A 19,813-nucleotide genomic window follows, 5' to 3' on the forward strand; every position below is an offset into this window, starting at 1 on the left:
TTAAACTAATAATCATAATCATACTTAAATGACCCCAATCAACCTCCGCCATTTTTGATGCTCTCGAAAATATTGATATTGCATGGTGAAACGTAGTTTTATTGCTTTGCTGTAAGTTACGTTCCTGAAAGTATGTTTAATTATCTTTAGTAATTTCACCGTGATTTCCTTCGTTTCGACACGCTCGGAATAAGATAATAGCCAAACCCTTGCATGTAAACAAAATCAACGGTGTGGCTGACTAGGGCCCTTCACAAACAAGAAATTTCTGACAGTTTAAAACCCTTGTTTCTGAAGGATGATTTTTGTTCTCGTTTTTATAGTTGATTTATACGTTTACTTCCGTATTATGTCTTGTACAAGAGAGGATAAAGGATAAAAGGCCGGGTAATATCTTCTGTAGGCCTTATTACCTAGGTAACCCCTCTCCATTTTTAGCTCACTGCAGGTATCGGAAATCCCTGTGACGTGGACTTTGGATACGGGAACAGCTCAAAAAACACCCAGGCCAATGGCGGATCTAGGGAGGGGCCGGGGGAACCCGCCCCACCTCCACCCCCACCCCCTTATTTTGGGTAAGAAAAAATTGCAGAAGGACGAAAAGCCGGCAGGGCAAGCATTTCTGAGTTGCCTTTTACCTCTGCGTCAAAACGGATCTTCGATCGAAACCATTCATAAGAAAATATGGTTCATTTTCATGCAAATCAAACTCATTTTCAGAGGACTCGTTTTGACACAGTGACACAAGGAAAGGGCTAATCCAAAGGCTAATCCAAACATCACCTTTTGCTTAGCATTTGCATTGTTATCTCCTTAGGGCTTTCTTATTCAACTTCTCAAATGTGGACGACTCCTTCGTCTGTTCCGTGTGGTGCGTAAGCTGCATCGTTATACAGAATACAGCGCCATACTCCTTACTCTTCTAATGATTGCGTTTGCGATGATGGCTCATTGGCTCGCCTGTATCTGGTACGTGATTGGCTTATCCGAAGTATCTGACAATTCGACGGTAAGCTGGCTTTACGCGCTTGGAGAAGCCATCAACAAACCGTACGTTAACTTCACAATGGAGACTGGACCCGATGAAGGGTCTGCTTACGTCACTGCCCTGTATTTCACGCTGACCAGTATGACCACGGTCGGATTTGGTAATGTTGCTGCAAATACAAATGGAGAAAAAGTGTTCGCTGTAGTTACTATGTTAATAGGAGGTAAATTATTATGTGTTTTAGTCACATATATTGTTCGTAATCAAAGATTTAAAAGCGGAAACTATAAGCAGCAACCACAGAAAAAAAATATATATATTTTAGGACAAATGTATTGAAATACAGCTTTTATCACTGAATATCGTATACTTGGAATCTTCTTCCAATAGAAATTCGTACTGCTACGAATGTAAATATGTTCGAAGCTAGAGCTAAGAGTTTTTTGAGTTATCAGTACTCTAATTCCAGTTTTCGAAAGTTTTACTTTTTACACTTTTAAGGTCCGGTATTACGGGCAGCGTTTTTCTTCGACTTGTCTCGCAACATTGATGCATTGCAAGTTGAACACACTGTTACGCGTATTACCAAGTTTGTGACCAACTTTTCTCGTAGCAAAATACAGTGTTGCAAGTTGAGGCAACATGTTGCGCAAAGTAGACTCGAGTTCTACTTTCTGGAACAAATTGTAGTTTTGCTGCTCGTATTACCACTGTAGCTACAACTTGTATCGCAACAAATTTGAATTCAATGCTTGTGATTGGCTGTCGCGAAGCGCGCGGCAACGCGGCAAACAAAACAAAACAAATATGGCGGACGGTGAAGACGAGCGTGAATTCAAAGTAGACCAGTGACTCTCGAAAAGTCATTAATTTGCCCTGTACAAGTACTTCGAGGGCTATCATAGTCTTTGGGACATCTCGTTTGTCCCTTCAAAACAAGTAGCAAAAAAAGGCAAAAGGCTTGGAAGAACTGTCGCAAAATACAACTTTTCGTCTAGCAATCTGAAACGACACTGATCTTCATACTGAGAGAACTTCGCTGGCACGCAAAATTAAGAAGAAAATGACGGCTAGAAGTCGAAGTGGAAGTTCGTGGAAACGCTAAATTATACGAAAGAAGGCGCCATCTTTTATTCACACACGATTGACCAATTATAAGTGAAGATATTCCGCAGACTTGCAACACTGTATTTTGCTGCGAGACAAGTTGGTCACAAACGTGATAATACGCGCAACAGAGGGTTTCAACTTGCAATGCAACAAGGTTGCGAGACAAGTTGAAGAAAAATGTTGCCCGTATTACCGAACCTTTAGTATTACTTCGATTCAAAATGTACTTCTAACCAACTCGGTGATGTGTTTACATGGAGTCCTGGATGGACCCCATATCCAGTTGGCCTTTATTTTTTAGGGATTTATTATTTCGTGTTTACATGTAATTATTTTATCGCCATGAATTGTAATAAACTAAACTAGAATACTTTAAACATGGCGGAGAAACAAAACAGCGGACTCGTCAAGAAAGTCCAGGTTTCATTTGATTTACAAAACAATGAATGAGATCATCACTTATCGATAACTCTCCTCCGAATTATTTTTGTTTATTTGCAGCTCTGATGCATGCTGCCATATTTGGTAATGTGGCCGCCATTATCCAGAAGCTATATGCCAATCGTGTTCGGTACCATTCCCGCGCCAACGAAATCAAACAATTCATCCGGGTACACAGAATTGATCAGGATTTAGCCAATAGGCTTGAAGATTATTTTCACACCACGTGGTCGCTTTCCGGCGGGGTCGATACTAGCGAGGTATGCATTGCACTCTATATTTCATCATTTTTATAAGCGAAAATATTACAAGAAGAAATATTGAGGGACTGAGTAGTTTTCCTTTGACTGTCGCAAGTAATTCGCGTTTGCTTTGATTTTGTATTAGTGTGCTGCGCGATTAGCTGAAAAAAACTCGCAGCACTTTTTTCCTCGAATTGCGTCAGCTAGATCTATGTACTTCGAGCTTTGATTGGTTCACTGGATTGTCAGTGTCTTTTGTGATTGGCCAGAGTGATTATTATTATTATTTTGGTTTTATTACTCTCAATTGAAAACCACTCTACTGTAGAAAACATTGAATGATACTTATGTTTCATTTGAAGCCAACAGAATGACGAGTTTCAAAGCTTAAAGTGGATTTACTTCTATCACATTTAAAAAATTCTGTCTATTTCCCGCCTTTTCTAAACGTTTTCTTTCAATTAGGGTGCGTTTCTTTAAGAAAATTCAAGATTGGATTCTTAAATCCAAAAACGGATTTTGCGTTTTTTTACTAAACAGATCAATCCAAGATCACACGGATCATGGTGCATCATAGGAACCAAAGAAGCCTTGCCCAGAGTGGATTCCTTTGATGCGCCATGATTTAGAGATCTTGGATTAATCTGTTCAGAAAAGAAACGAAATAATCCGTTTTCGGATTTAAGAATCCAATCTTGTATACGTACTCTTAATCTGTATCCTCAACAAGTTCCAACAGTCGCCTCTTCTCTCACTGATTCTACCTAGATTCTCACTACATTTCCGGAGGAACTTCAGTCTGACGTATGCATGCATCTTTACAAAGGACTGCTGGAGCTCAACCCTTTCAACCAGGCCCCGCGCGGTTGTATCAAAATGCTCTCGCTTCAGATCCGCACGGTTTACATTGGACCTGGTGAGGTATTACTGGCACAAAATGACGTCATCAACGCTATTTATTACATTGCTAGCGGATCCATGGAAGTGCTCCAAGGAGAATCTGTTGCTGCAATTCTTGGTAAGTGTATCTATTTCACCGTGAGTCTTTCCAAGTTATTTCAGAGCCTTCTTCCCCAGTATAGCTTACTCGAAAGCATTTCCAAGACAATATTTAAAATAAGAAAATATTTCCCGCGTTTCTATCGAAGTTTAGAAAAGTTTAAGAGAATGAGAAATTCCGTAGGGCCGAAGGCAAGTGTTTCCAAAGATTTTTCGAGTTCTCCTAAACTTATGAGCTCGAAATTTCTATGGCGCGATAGTTGACGAGGGCTGCGCGTCAACTATCACCCATACAAATCGAGAGCAAATAATCTAATTGTTTTAGTATAAATCCACTAGTCGTTCAAAACTTTATCTTAATCCTCTTCACAGACACTTTGAAAACACAAAGAAGCGACAACAAGTTTGTTAACAATTACAACCGCACACTGCTAGGCTACTTACTGTCTGCAACAGAATATCATATTCTGATATAGTGAGTACAAAGGCGTCGTGCTAGTTCTGTCTTTCTGTAGAGTTAAGGTAATGCAGCTTTGGCGAGGGGCTCGAAAAAAGTGTTATTAGCTTTAAAATCGGACTAGAATTTCATAGGATGCCTCCTCGAGATCTCTGCAATTCTTCTCTTTCCGTTATAGCGTGTGATAAAAAACGGCTTCTTCCTCATTTCAGGTAAAGGAGATCTTTTTGGGGAGGACATCTCACGCAAGACTCCTGCAAAGCGTGCAAATGGTGACGTCAGAGCTCTGACGTATTGTGACGTTTATTACATAACACGTGAACGCTTGCAGAATGTTCTCCACTTTTACCAGGACTTCACGTTCAAGTTCTCCGAGAATCTTGAACTTACATACGATCTGGGAGCGAGTGAGGTAATGCTTACTAAGCCTCGATTCCTTATTTCATATTCTTTCCAAACCAGCGTGGTCGAGTGGTTTGGGCGCTGTACTTGAAATCCGGAGGTCGCGGGTTCAAGTCCCGCTCCGACTACTAAGCTGGAGTTGTTTCTCGGTAGATCCTAGTTCAACTCCTCGGTCATGCTTGTAAATAGCCAACTGGTCTAACTCCCGCCAGTTGGGACTTTTAAGCCCACTATGTTTATCTAAAATAATTGCTTCCTCCCGTTTAAATGGCAAGCCTGAGATCTAGCGAGGTGTAGCTAAGAGCATTGACTGCCAAAAAAACATTTCACATTTCTTTCAACAACAATGGCATATCATTCAGTCTACAAATTAACTTGTCTAATGTTTTTTACCTAAAAGGTACCTACCTTGCTCGGTGATCCAAAAGTAACTTCCCTCGATAATATCTTCAACTACGTTATATGGCAGAGAGGTAAAAAATACCAAAAAAAAAAAAAAATACCCATTTAACTTAGAGATAAAGACACGGTTGATGTAATCTAACATCGACCTCCTGGAGGTTTTCTCGTGCGAGACTTCACAATAGTATGTTCCTCTTTCCATTTCCAATCGTAGTTTTTCTGATGCACTTTTCTCTTTTCCATTCTTCCAGCGCGATATCTGGCGGAGAGGAGGGTTGGACTCGATATCAGAAGACGAAGAAGAAGACAACGAGGGAACGGAAACGAACGCTCTTGATGGCGTCTTCAATCACGTGAACCACGCTAATAAATCAAACCATATCTATGGCAACTCGACCCGGTTTAACAGAAGGCCTGGGCACAAGCTGAACCTGTATAGAAAACCTAATCATTTTAAGGCCGCGGAATCGTGGAGTGGACTCAAGAGAAATAATGCAACGGAATGGAGGAACCGAACTAATGACGTTGAAAAACAACCGCTGTGTGTTCTACCTCCGGAAGAAAACACTTCGGTACAGCAATCTCCACGATCATTTATTCGTCAACTTGCAGTCGAGGTAAACGCGGGTTCTAACGATGATGCCCTGGAGTCGTCACCGAAGGAAAAATCTTCTCCAGCTGAATCTTTTTCTGATCCAAGCCTGGAGTGGGATCAGGAAAACTTCGCGTTGAAAAACGACTCCAATTCGTTCCATGATGAACCAGACGGTGAAAGTTTTGAAATGAAAAACATGAATGTCGGCATTGGAGTATCTGTGATGGATGACATTGCGGAGGAAAGAGAACACGACGAGGGAGACAAGCTCCTCACAAATCACGAGTCCTCTGAGGATGAATCTACGGATAACAATTTGCAAACTAGGGACTCGCCAGAGCTGGCAAAGAGATGCAGCAGTGATTTTTCCAAGCATCTTTACTTAGGGTGCGACGAAAATGATGTAGATAGCCCGGTTTCCTACGCGAATGGAGATCTCGGTGCTATCCCTGAGACAGAAAACATAGACTATTCGGCGGCTGGGACAGAAACGGAGGACGCTTCACGAAGTTTATATGACAACGTTCGAGACACATCAAGAGATTTACATGATGATGTTGACGACACTTTAAAGGGTTTGTATAACGGTGGCACTCTCGGGAGTTTATATGGCGACGACATTGGAGACACTCTGAGAGGTTTATATGACGACGATGTTGAGAGTATTGGATACACCGATTTTGATACCATGGTTAAAGGGACCAGAACTCCTCGTTTCGTCTCGTCTCCAACTCACAGTAGCTTAAACAAAAGTCCCATCCAGAGCATTCCTACGTCACCCATAGAAAGCACACACGGAAGCTGTAGAAGTGGTTTTTCAGAGCTTCCATTCAGAGGGAGCTTTACGGATAGTTTCAAACTTAGCGGACCTACCACTCCATATGGAAGTCCCCAAGGAATTCCTCCATCTTCTAATTTCGGAAACCCCAGGGACTACCGACAAAATTCCGCAGGAAGTTCCAAAAAGTCCGGTCGGTTGCTTAGCCTTGAAAAGCCTGATAGTCCACGAAATAAATTCGGGGGCATCTTTTCCGAGATGAGGGCCCAAAGTCCCTCTCCTGGGAGTCTCAAAGAGGGACTCTCTCGGGAAGGGCGCGCACGAAAAGGGGGTTTAAGACGTACTTTAACTGAGTTCAATTCGCCTACTAACTCTTGCGGCTCTTTAAACGACAAACCAGTAGCATCCTCCCGGAGGAGGAAGGTTTCCGGGGCTATACAACCTCCCACGATATTTGCACCACTTGTCGCGAACGTGAACAATCCTTATAAGGATTTCGTTCCTCCTGTGCGCGAGTCCCCGATCACGTGTGACTGTGAGCCAGAGGACGAGATACCGCGCGAGGGTCTGGGACTGATTTCAAACGATGGGAATGAATGTGACATTTGTTACGAAAGGGGAAGCCAAAGTTTTAAATCAGAAAATTCGGAGGATAAAAAAGAGGACTTCTACAAAAACGCGCAAGATTTTATCACTGACAAACAACTCCGTTGTTTGAGTGGTAGAAGCAGTGCAGAACAGTTCGCCAAAAATGATGTATTCTCTTCACGAACGACTTTAACATCTGAGACTTCGTTTGACAAGTGGGAACCGCGCAGCGATCCTTCTCAGAAAATTGACGATTCATCATTTGAGTGTAACTCCGTTAAAGAGCTCACCGACTGCTTCGAGCGTCCGCGGTCATCATACTCAAATCTTCACCAGCGACCCAGCCTTTCTGGGGCTTATTCGACGCAATGCATTGAACAGGAAGAAATCCCAGAGAGCGACGAGCTGTTTCGTCCAATGCGATCTAGTTTCTCAGAGCCTCACCTGAGTGTAAGAATTCCCGCGCTCGATGGAATCGCAGAGCACAGATTGTCCGAAGAAGAAGTGGAACAAGCCAGTTTAGTCAGCCAGGACACAACGACTCGAGATCTCGAGGATATCTTCAAAGATGTCTCCAGCACCAAACAAGCCATAGAAAAATTAGGACTGATTTTGAGTTCACCAGAGCCAGATATCTATACAGATCTCGCGGACACGAAAGAGACAGTTCAAAAACTAGATCAACAGGTTTTAAACCTGAATAAAGACGTTGCGTCACTAAGCACTGACGTTAAGACTGTTTTGGAGTTGTTGAAAAGTCTGAAAAATGGTCAAGTGGTTGTATAATCAAATCAAACTGGAATTGAAAAAGTACCAGCAGATTTCACATGGAAAAACTTTGGTAACGAAGGCCAAAAAAAGTCTACATTATAATGCATAAACGCTGTCGCTACAAAGTGTACGTACATGTAGTAGTTATAGTTATGAAGATCTAGTTATAGATATTAAAAACGTAATCCTATGGTAGAGCATGATGCAAAACAAGGGAATAAGTTTTGGCAAGAGAGGATAAAGAGTACAAGAGCTAAATCTCGTATACAGGCCTCAGTCTCAAGGTAATGCCTCTGAAGCTATTTTAAGGCATGGTACCCAGTTCTTAATCAGATAACATTAGGGAGTTTAGGAAAACCGCGACGGCAACGGCAACGGGAACGTCGCTAAACAAAAGGTTTAATGAGCAGAACAATGGCTTTGCACGTGCGTTATAATTCTTAGTACATTTCTTTGTCGTCCTCTGCAAAACAACAACATGAAAAGACCAAATTCTGTTTTCTGGAGAACGTGAACCCCCACGACTTATATTTTAAAACCTTTATTTCAACTTGATCGCTATGTCCCAAATTCAGTTTCGTGATAGTTTTGACAGTGATAAATAAATGAGTTTAAAGCTCGAGTACTGCGAGATTCCCAGGAAAAATAAAAAATAATTTTAGTAAATGGTTTGAACCCTGGAGTGTCAGTAGTTCGTATGGTGTGATCGTCCGGGTGAGGTTAGTTCTGAAAAGAACTGTTGATGGTGACTGACGTTTCGACAACCTGAGCGGAAGTCATCTTCAGAGTGAAGTGAATAGTGTTTGTCAGTCGATGATGTTATAAGTCTGGTCCTTTGAACGTGATTGGTCAGTTTAGCCATGATGGTATTGGCTGAAAGACTCGTGTAAAGTCTGCCATCAGTCATTGGTCGGTTTCGATCCGTCTATTCTTAGTCAAATTGGTCGGTTTTTGGTCCGTCTACTATTAGTCAAATTAACTCGGTCTGTTAGAAGTCCGTTTGTCGTTCCCGTCATGAATAAGTTGTTTGTCGGAGTCGCCGACGTGGTTGCTTAAACTCCCTATTTGCGCGAGCTAGACACGCGACAGGATTGGCTAATTCTATAACCACCTGTGAATTCTGTAACAGTGAGTGATCTAAAGATTACTCAATGGGGTCTTAACCTTGGGAAAAAGGCCTTAAGGGATCAATTCAATTTTTATAGACTGATTGGTCTTGTGTGTGGCTTCAGTCTACACAAAAACTTTCAAAGACTGTGTTCATACTTGGTGTGAGTACTTGGAGAAAAGTTGTGTTCACATTAGTACACAGGGAGAATTGTACTCTGGCACAATGCTTAGACATCACGTTGAATTAAGTGTGAACATAGACTAAGTTATCCAAACTTGAGAGCTCCTGTTTGCACCAGGCTAGCAAATATAAAGCAGTTGTTTGCTATTTATAAAAAAGCTGAAAATAATTATTGTAAAAATGATGTACAAAAAAGGTTCGTGATTACCATGACGCCATTTTCATGATGTCAGGACAATTTTGATGCAAATCCTCACTTTTTATCTGAATCAGGGGGCACAGAAATAGTCGTTATTTTATAAATATGTGTATTTTTCCATAAATTATGATAGAAAATACTGTATCAGTATAGAACATAAAGAGATTATATTTTCTGTGAATAGTGAGAATGTAAATAAATAAGTAAAGTTATACGATCCATGGCTTCAGAACATAGTTTTTACAAATTTTACTTAGAGGTTAAGTGAGATTTCCTATTTTCTTGAACAGAAACAAGAACGAACATTTTAGAAATAACTAGCCTTTTCTCACCCTCGCGGAGAGCCTGTTCACAGGCTAAGATATAACCAATCTCGTGATGCGATGTGGATAGCCAATGGGGACTTACACACTTTTATCTTCCGCCGCGAACCATTCGCGCAAAGCCCGTTGTGACATCACCCACGGGAGAAGTGGGTACCATGTCTAAAATTAGTCTGAGTGGGATAACCTTTAAAAGAAATAAAACCAACACGGTAGATAAACTCTCTTAGCCTTCTTCTTCTCTTGATAAAAATAAATCATCACGAGAGTAGACACCTTCCATAGAAAGCACTTCTCAAACAATGTAACCCTAGGGGTGACTATCCCCATATCAATTCTCATAACTGCTTATAGTCCATGATCTTGATACGAATCGCCAAAACCTACCATAATCGTAACTCCTTCTTAAACTGAATGACAAGCGTTTCCAGGGTGATGTTTCGTCTTTTATCCTAGTTTTGACCTACAAATTAGGGATAATTCTGGTAGTTGTCAGTTTTAGATTTAAACACACTAATTCATGAATTCAAAGTCCTAAAAGATAACGCAATCACCCATTATCACCCTGTCGACGGTAGAACCTATACATTCATTAAGACAGAAATTTTTAGCTTCTCCAAGGAAGCAAAGCTTCACTTAATTAACTTAAACACTTACTTCTTGCCGGGAATAAGACCGAAATGTCAGCATGTTTGTAGCGCGAGATACTCAATGCCGTCCGCCATATTGGATTTGAATACCGAGAACACCCTGGGAACGATTTTGTAGAGCCCAGACTTCTCTCTTATATGCTGGTTAGCATTGAACAAGATGGTGGAAAAGTTCGTGTGGTTCAATTCGCGATCGGGTGTAAGTTACGCTAAAAAATAATGGCAAAGAAAGAAAAGAAACGTGTTTCTATATACATCGATGTGAGCAAAGATTTCTTCGAATCCGAAGTAATTCCTAAACGCGAGCCTGCACTTCTGCGAGGACTAGAAATTGGAAGGGCTCGGGAAAAATGGACTCCAGAGTATTTGGCAGAGAATGGTGGCGAAAGAACAGTAAAAATCCACGTTTGTCCAACTGGAAAGATGGATTTTATCCACAAAAACTTTGCTTACAAGTAAGGCTTGCAAGTTGAATTACAAAATGTCCCTGGTTCTACCTAGACAGACAGACAGACACGTACAGACAGTGACAGACAGATAGACAGACAGACAGAAAGACACGCAGACAGACAGACAGACAGACAAAATACCTTTATTCGAGCAAGATCAGACTGCTGGCAGCTGGTCTTTTCTCTTAGGGTCAGATGAGCGACCACATAGGGGCAGTATAGACTAAAAGGGTTTGGGGCAAGACAAGAAAAAAAAAGAGCTTTGACTCTTGAAATTTTCAAACCCTATGTCAGCCCAGTAACGGAGTACCTGATTCGCCAGTTTGTACTCAATGACAAATAGTAGACCGATTGAATAAATAAGGTGTAATCACTTTTCAGGGAAGCATAACAAAGAGCCTATGGCAAAAACTTGATTATCTTTGGAGAAGCTAAATCTGTTGAAAATCAGTTCTTCAAAAGCTGAACTGTAAGAAGCTTTTGAGTTTTGGTTCTCGAGAAGCACTGTGCAATGAGCGCTGCAGCTCGAGAGAGAACTGGCTAATATTGCTAACATATTTGCATCATTTTTGAAATAAATATTTATAATCCAAAAGGATCAGTTGCTGCATGGCACAGTAAACAGTTCAAAAGTGGTAAAAAATAATAACTCAGTGCCAAATTAAAACCAATTTTTTTATAGCAGACATTTCAGTCCTAGCCCTTCCTCAGTGCTAAGGTTAGTTTCGAATGGAACACATCATTCACGTCATTACGTCCTTGTTACCTGCCGAATGAATCATCACATGATCTTAATTAGGTGGCAGCAAGGATGAAAACATGTGAGCTGAATCTGTCTATGTTCCTTTTCAATTAAATCTACATTTTGCTTTTCTTTTCAGAACCCTTCCATTTAACCAATTTGTTAAGCGTGCTAGTGAGGATGTTCATGAAGAATATTTCATTTGCCCAGTAAGTAGAGCATTGCTTAGTTCCAGTTCTGTTTCTGTGTAGTGAATTTATAATTAATGTAAGGATAAATTTTGTTTTGTTATTTAGTAGATGTTAGATATTGATTAAATATAAAGGATTGAGAACCCTAACCCTAAGCAGCGGTGGATCCAGACCTTGAGCTTAGAGAACGGGGGTGGGGGGGGGGGGGGAGGCTTTTCTTGGTTCTGCATTTTTTTTTTCTCAAAATAAGGGGGGAGGGCCAGGCCCCCTGGGCCTGTCCCCTAGATCTGCCACTGCTAAGTTATCTAGAAGAAAGAAGTGACAGGATTGATTTTTGATGTTTTTTTTCTCCTGCCTTCTAGGAGGAAAAGTATTACTTGAGATCACTTGGAGATGATCCCAGAAAGGTAATATAAAATGTGCAAAAAGTACACTTACCAGGTATTGTCTCTGTATTATATTATTAACACCCATTTCTTTTGTCAAAGTACTGGTAGATCTTTGAGCTTACTCTGTGATGTTTTGTGTGAAATGGTTTTGACAGGAAGAGAAAGCAGTGTTAAGCTCCTTTTTTCCCAACCTCATTCCCAGGGGAACAGTGCCGCCCCATTAAGGGTGGAGGGGGGCTCTTTCCATGGGAAGCTCTTAAAACCACTCCAAATAAAAAGGATGAGGGTGCTTGTCATACCTTTTAGGGGTTAAAATTGCAGTTTTGGTAGCTCTTAGGGTGTTCAGCCTCAAAAGGTCCACAGCGGGAGCTTTTGCGGCACCTTTTAGGGTATTGAGCCGAAAAAAATATGACAGGAGATAATGTGTTGTTTTAGAATTGGTACCTCTTAGGGATGAAAAACATTTCAAGCAACACCCACAAAACAGGATCTTGCTACCTATTAGGGGTTCTTTTCAAAATTTCAGACAAGCGTCCCCGTCCTTTTTATATGGGAGTCCCCCCCCCCCCCCTCCCCGGGGGAGAAGCCCTGAGGACATGGTTGCTCTTTTCCCCTTTAGGAGTCATGTTGGTTTGTAAGCAGTTATGAGTAAAAGAAGACTCTTCATAATACCGAGGATTCAAAAAGAGGATAACTTGCCTTTTTTTTTTTTTTTTTCAGCTTTTCACAGTAGTCTTGTATAAGGGTACTAGTTTTTGTAGCGCAACAACTTTGATTTTTAAGCTGAAGTCGTACCAACTCTAATGCAATTTTAAAGAGAGAGTGCCATTTATTTAATATATTTATGATTTTTTTTTCTTTTTGGCAGGACATCTCAGATATCAATGTGCAGTTCCCTAACTTGGCTCAAGACATTAACATCCCAAAGCTTTACCCTGAAGACAGATTCTTTTCCAGTGTGTTTAGAATCAGTTCACCTCAAGGACAGTTATGGACACATTATGATGTAAGTACTGGCCTGCATCCACTTCATAGTCAGTGTTACTGGTCTCATTGATTCATTGAGAAAATCTCCCAACATCATTCCCCTCATCAGTTTGTAATTTAGGCCCCATTCACATGTATCTGGATATTTTTGAATCCACAACTTTTTTTCCTGATTCAAAAATTTTCCCGTCCACATGTAGGGTATTCAAATCGAATTCGCCTGTCCACACGCATCCGATGGTATCAGGATTCACTCTAGAGAAACTAGGCCTACACGTTGTACTGCCATATTGGTTTATTGTTTGGTAAGAGACTGGACACGATTTTGCTATGTCATCAGATTCGAAAATATCCACATTCACCGTCCACATGTTATCGAATTCATTGCAGATTTATTTTTTTCCACTCTGGAGAGCGGATTAAAAAATATCCGGATTCACTGCCAAATTCACCAGGTGCATGTGGATGGAGGCTGTATCCGGAAAGAAAAAGTTGCGGATTCAAAAATATCTGGATACGTGTGGATGGGGCCTTAATAACTGAACATCCTACAGGCATCCTGATTGGTCAATACCTAACAGAAATTAAGACAAAATCTGATAGGAAATCGAGCAATTTCAATTTTTAGTGGACAAAAACCATGTACCAGAATAATTTTAAGTATATATGTTACTGTCCTTTTTGCATTTTCTAAAAGCTTAAGATATAAAGAGTTTCCTGAAATAGCATCTAAAACAATTTCCCATGAGAACTTGAAAACTAATAAAATTTCAAAGCTCAGAGAAATGCTGCAAACATGGGTGATATTTTATAATCAGTTTCATTTTACCATTACTTTCAAGTGCTCTATTTGCATTTCAAAATTATTTTGTTTTTGACATTTGGTTTTGTTAGAAATCATTTCTTTCGAGAATATGTTTAAAACAGTCACACAGAAGTTTGTAATACTGTGTAATTTAAATAAACCCTGTACAAAGATTTTGTCGATTTGTTAAGTAACACAAAGATTTCTTGGAGTATTCCGACTTACTCTCCCTGAAATAATTATTTTCTCAGGTTGTATATAAAGCAGGGCTGTCATTTAAGACCGTAACCCAATAACCCTTGTTACTCCTGAGTATTCTTGATTTTCCCTTGATGCTCTGGGTGAAATTGCCTGTTGTTGATAGAATTTACCCACAAAGTGACAAGTTTGCTATGGGTGTGGAGAACAAGGCTAAATATGCAGCCAGGTGATTCAAAACTTAATGACAGTCCTGTATAAAACATTTGTTAGAATGGATCATCCTTGTTCCTGGGAGGAGGACCAAAGCACCATAACCTCCACTGTCTGTGCAAAGTCCAGTGCACAAATTATTTTTCAGTGCACCCCTCCCTTTGCTTAGTTATCTCCTTGAATCATACCATTTTATGTTTCACTTCCATTGAATTGATATATACCAACATTTAGGTCTTTTACCAAAAAGAGCTTGTAAGCATAATAATTATTATTATTAAAAACTGGATCCTTGGATAATGCAATTCGAGAATTTTCATTGGCTTGGCCATCATGGGTTTTAAGGCATTATACCACTGCTGTACTAATATGGTAAGCGTGCGCGTGATCCTCTTGGCCGATATTGTTCCTTTTAGTGTAGTATATTACGGGGGCATTTTTAATAAAAACAATTCTTCCACAGTTTGCACTTGTTAGATATGAGATGATTAGAGCGAACTCATATCCAACACGCGTTCGTGGAATAATTGTGACACTGCTGTTGATAAAAAAAAACTATAGTCCAAGAACTTTCCGTATTTCTCAAAACATTTTTTTTTTTCTTTTTTTGTAGATTATGGATAACCTTTTGATTCAGGTAACTGGCCAGAAGCGTGTTGTCCTATACAGCCCACAAGATGCCACAAAACTTTATTTAAACGGTGACAAATCGGAAGTGTTGGACATCGATAATCCAGACTTGTCAAGATATCCAAAATTTGCTGAGGCAACACCGTTTGAATGTTTCATGGAACCTGGTGATGTTCTGTTTATCCCTGCCATGTGGTTCCACAATGTGATATCTTTACAGTTCGGGGTAGCAGTCAATGTATTTTGGCGCCATTTGGACCCATGTTACTATGACAACAAGGACACATACGGCAACAAGGATTTGGTGCCTGCCACCAGGGCCATGCAAATAATGGACCGAGCTATCAAGGCCTTGGAGGAACTCCCTGAGGAGTGCAGAGATTTTTATGCGAGAAGAGTAGTTTGTAAAGTTAAAGAAAAATGTTATAGTCGAAAACACATCAACAGTTTTAACGAGGCTAAGAAATCTCAATAAATTAAAGCGACAAATATTCATGTTTGAAAAGTGCACATTTTGTTGTTTGGATATTAAGGAGCTAAGCAGCGAGAACGGTGACGCCGAGGGCGACGCCTACTCAAAAAGGAATTTCTATTTTACCAACGAAATTCGCAATTGTCTAGATCTGTTCAGTACGCCTATTGGTCTAAAAACGTGCTCAGGTTAAATATGCAATGACAGCGTTCAATTCCAAATGGAAATGCGAAAAAAATTAGCCGTTGTCGCTCGCGTTCCTCAGACAACGCAGAACTTTGTCATTTCACGTTGTCAGGGACCTTACGCAGATACGATGGCGACGGCGAGAACGACGGGTATTAAAAAGTGTGTTTATATTTTACTTTGGAATTTCGCATTTATTTAGATCTATTCACTGTGTTTGTCGGTATTAAAACTTGCCCCTGCTGAATATGCTACAAATGCGTTCAGTTCCAAATAGAAATACGAAAAATTAGCCGTAGTGGGTCGTGTTATTGTCAGCAAACTTGGAAATTGGTCATTTCACGTTGTTAACTTGCAGAGGACGGCAAAAAAATCTACCAAGAATTAGAATGTACGTGCACAGCCGTTGTTCTGCTCATTAAACCTTCTGTTTGGGGTCGTTCTAGTTGTCGAAGCCGTCGTGTTTTGCGTAAGGTCCCTGACCGTTGTTTTGCAGAAGACGGCAAAGAGATGTACAGAGATTTATAACGCACGTGCACAGCCAATGTTCAGCTTGTTATACGTCTTGCTCCTTAACGAGCTACATAATCCTCTATCAGAAAAAAGATGGCGACTACCACACTTAAATTCACACGAAAACTTTAACAGCGCTTATAAAAACGTACAGAAAGCTCTAACTTCTTCAAACCTAGCATACGCTATATCGTTGGCACGAGGAACAAATATTGCAAAAACATAGCTTTCCTTGTACGTTATGGCTGTGTAAGGTTCGCATGGTATTGTGATAAAATGTGCAGCCGCCATCTTTTTTCTCCCTTCAGAGGATTGACTGAGCCCGCGACAGTGGTTTTTCTGGTCGGCGTTGTTGCTAAGTGGCATGATGTGAGAGAAATGAAACTCGACAAGTTAATGGATAATGATTGAAAATGGTTATTTGCTCAAAATTGACAATGAAAATAATTTCATAGTTAGTCGTCACTTCCTGATTGTTCCAGATCTACAAAACTCAACGATTATCCTTGGATTTTGTTTGATAGTTTTGGCCCAACTGCAAAGCTCTTTGGTCGATTTACTTATCAAATGTCCGAGTTTGGTTTGAAATTATCATCGGCAAATAGGAATAAGTTGGTTTTCATTCACCACGAAAATAGGTTTGCGGGGGATGGCGGGGAGGGGGGGTGGGGAGTGTTGGCACTTCCCTGTGCAAGTTAAAGGTATACGCTACGCTGAGTCGTGCCATTTTTATGTCGAAAGTGTCAGTGTGTGACATGGCCTTCTGATCAGAAATTGGAATTTTCTTTTTTCCCAGGAAACCGTGAGAAAGCATTTATACATGATTTCATTTATATCTTAATCAGTCCTCTTTAATAGACCAAGTTTCACCATAAAACAATAGACCTCAATGCGAAGCCCTGGGGAATAAGCCCCACAAACTCGGTAATTATTCCCTAGAGTCTCGTACTGAGGTCTATTGTTTTAGGCTGAAATTTAATATATCGAAATTGGTCTATTTCAAACCGGAAAAGTGCGATTTGAACTCGACAAGGTCTGAAACCTGCTGTCGAAAAACACCGATCAGTTTTGCTCGAAACTACAATCCTGGCCAAAAGGGTTTGGAAAACTTCCCTTTATTCTCGCTTTTTTTAAGTGGAAGCTGCGAGAAACCCGCAATGTACAGTTATAGTAATAGTAGTAATCTTTCCTTCCAAACCCCCTGAACAATGTTGAAGTCCTTTGTTTGTAGCCCAACAAATCTTCGACAACTGGCATCCACATTGTCATGGGGGGATGGGCGTAATGCGTTTTATAGAAAAATGAGAGAGAGAGTCCCATACGATTTGGCCAGGGTTGTAGCGTCAGGATTTAAAGAGCGTGTCTGCACATCCCTCGGAAAAAAAAATAACCTTAAAGAATTTCAAATACATTCCCCTCTCCCCTTCTTCCTTGGAGAGGTGATGACATCTCCAGGGCACTCAACAAGGTGAAGACACAGGTGTTTAGATAAATCGACCAACTTGTCAAAGACGTTGAGAGTATTTTAATAATTTCTTTCGGTATATTTGTTTTTCAGAGCACTTAAGGGAACTTTTTCATTTTGTCTGTTTGCTCCTTGCTTCATGTTTCGGAAACCCGGAGCCATAAGATAATTGATCAACGTGGTAACCCAGTATTGTTACAGTAATTTGAGGAGGCAGGTTTTCTAGTTAAGTGTACGAACGTTTTTTGTCTTTGTGAAGTCATGAAAGTTCACTGTTTTCAAGGTGAAATCAGTTCTAAACAGTCGTAATTCTTTCCAATTTGCAGATGCAACAATGCTAATTTGTCATCTTCTGAGTTTATATTTGCGCAAACTTTCGGTTTCTCATTTCGTCGGCAATTGTAAAACTATATAGTAAAAAATAACTATGCTTCCGATTTTGAGACAGTGATCTGTTAAACAGAGGTGACACTTTTGAAGTGTCGATTACATTATTCCAATAAAAAAAAAATGACATTTCAAGTGAGTACCCACCAAATTAACTTACAGCTTTAATGCAAATATATCGCATTAGTTTGCAGAAAGAAGGAACTCCTTGAGGGCTTTTTCCTATTTTACATCAGCCACTCCACATTTATATTGTTTCCATTATCACAGCCAAGGAATGAAACTTAACGAAAAAGATTGCAGATCTCCTACACTTAAAGCTGTGCGCGAATCAGTTGAGTATATTTTAGTTTTTAAATATACCACCTTTTCAGTCGTCTCCGCAAGCTAGGAATATTTATACATTTATTTATCTGCTACACCCAAGACTTCTTTTTCTCTCTTCGACCATATTTCCTAAGGAGTTCTGGATGAAAGAAAGTCATGAATTTACCTTATGACCTAATCTTCGACCTAGCTGATTTGGAAACCGGAAAACAAGTTTCGCACCATTTCATTTGAATTTCACTCATAATTAAATTTTAACTTATTACACCAAGGCTGTCAAAGCTTGCTTTTTTTGCACAGAATTCTTTGATGTCGATTCTGACGTTTTGGAGTACCTCGAACAATACCATTTTTTTTTTTTTTTTTTTTTTTTTTCAATTTTGGCTGAGCTATAAACGGGAAGGCTTATTTCTGGGGTAACGGGAGGGGAAGAAGGGGTTTGAAACGGCATTAAAAAGAAAAAAAAAAAAGAAAAAAAACGTTAAGTTCTTGGCAACAAGAAACGCAAGCTAGGCACAGGTAAACAATTACGCAAAATACAGATGTCGTTGTATGAATAAGCTTTCTCGTAATGAAATACTGGCTGGTGAAGTACACAAAGTAAACTGAAAGTTTATATCCGGGGGGACGGGGGGGGGTTGTCTTATAACCAAATAGTTTTTTGTATACATATAGATGGGCCTATAACCGTGGGAGGGGGGGGGGGGGCGGACTTATAACCCGGACCGGAATTCTACAGTATGCTAATAACCCCTTGATTAAATTCTTTATGTTGTGTTGATTGTTTTGCTGTTGAATATGTCACTCTTCAAATGGCAATTATGACAACTGAACGGAAACGAAGAAATCACTGATGTGTGACCAAATCTATTTTTCACAGAAACGGAAGAGGTGGGATTTAACTTTCACTTATAGTTTCCATTGAAACATGTTCTGAAACCTTTTGTGGAAATTTGATTTAACTCCAGCTTTCTAGAGGTAGTATTTATACCTGATCGTACCCTTTTGTATGCTTCGGCGGCATATAAGACAAGTTTGGTCGAGCCATGGTTCGTATTTTGGCGAGACGCAGCCGAACCAAAATACACCTACATTTGATTACCAGTCGCTGTTCGGAAGAGGAGCCCGCGCTTGTCTCGCGAGCCAGTTACAGAGAACGGGGAAAATCGAGCCTAAAATACCCATAACGAGACCAAGGGAGCCTAACAAGCCACCGAAGCGTACCAGAAAAGAACGATTAGCTATTTACCGAACCCAAATTCGGCCGAGTCGTGGCCATATCAGGTCAGCGACTTGATATTTCAAGACAGTAGATATAGCTTCTGATTGGCTAATTGCGAGTTTGGGTTCTGTAATGATTTAAATTGATCGATTTGCCGAGTAGTCGTTTGTGCATGATGAGGTTTGCCGTGAAAGTGTCAGTTTTAAAATACATGAGGTTTTACGTATGGCAGTCTTTCCAAGCCAAATAAAACGTAAATAACTCAAATCTGTTAAACTACGTTCTAACTCAGGAAGAAGAGGCAGAATTATGGGGAGTCGGGAGAAAAGTTCCTTAAAAAAGACTTTCAAACATTTTGCAGGTAATGGGCTCTTGTGCTTTATAGGTTTATGCAATCGGTG

At 40.2% G+C, this 19,813-nt stretch overlaps 2 protein-coding genes and 1 long non-coding RNA gene across 3 annotated transcripts in view; 2 read left to right on the forward strand and 1 right to left on the reverse strand.

Moving 5' to 3' along the window:
* Positions 1-7,790, forward strand: part of LOC145470854 (uncharacterized) — a 30,193-nt gene extending 22,403 nt beyond the window's left edge. Inside the window, exons 7-11 of the mRNA XM_081454732.1 lie at positions 818-1,211; positions 2,600-2,799; positions 3,550-3,799; positions 4,450-4,649; positions 5,293-7,790. Of these exons, the coding sequence (XP_081310858.1) occupies positions 818-1,211; positions 2,600-2,799; positions 3,550-3,799; positions 4,450-4,649; positions 5,293-7,788 (3,540 nt within the window). The 3' untranslated portion in view covers positions 7,789-7,790. The remainder of the gene's footprint in view (positions 1-817; positions 1,212-2,599; positions 2,800-3,549; positions 3,800-4,449; positions 4,650-5,292) is intronic.
* On the reverse strand, positions 1,079-10,309 carry LOC145470856 (uncharacterized). Its single transcript, XR_014042541.1, has 3 exons — positions 10,244-10,309; positions 9,596-10,049; positions 1,079-1,157 (listed from the first exon to the last, which is right to left on the reverse strand). It is a non-coding gene; the product is annotated as an uncharacterized LOC145470856 (long non-coding RNA).
* A 145-nt stretch (positions 10,310-10,454) lies between these two features.
* Positions 10,455-16,597, forward strand: LOC145470855 (tRNA wybutosine-synthesizing protein 5-like). Its single transcript, XM_081454733.1, has 5 exons — positions 10,455-10,691; positions 11,567-11,636; positions 11,981-12,025; positions 12,876-13,013; positions 14,824-16,597. Exons 1-5 carry the CDS (start codon positions 10,456-10,458, stop codon positions 15,313-15,315), a joined length of 981 nt encoding a protein of 326 aa, XP_081310859.1. The 5' UTR covers position 10,455; the 3' UTR covers positions 15,316-16,597.
* Positions 16,598-19,813: the final 3,216 nt, after the last annotated feature.

Source organism: Orbicella franksi, chromosome 15, assembly GCF_964199315.1.
Source record: "Orbicella franksi chromosome 15, jaOrbFran1.1, whole genome shotgun sequence".
Classification (NCBI taxonomy): Eukaryota; Metazoa; Cnidaria; class Anthozoa; order Scleractinia; family Merulinidae; genus Orbicella; species Orbicella franksi.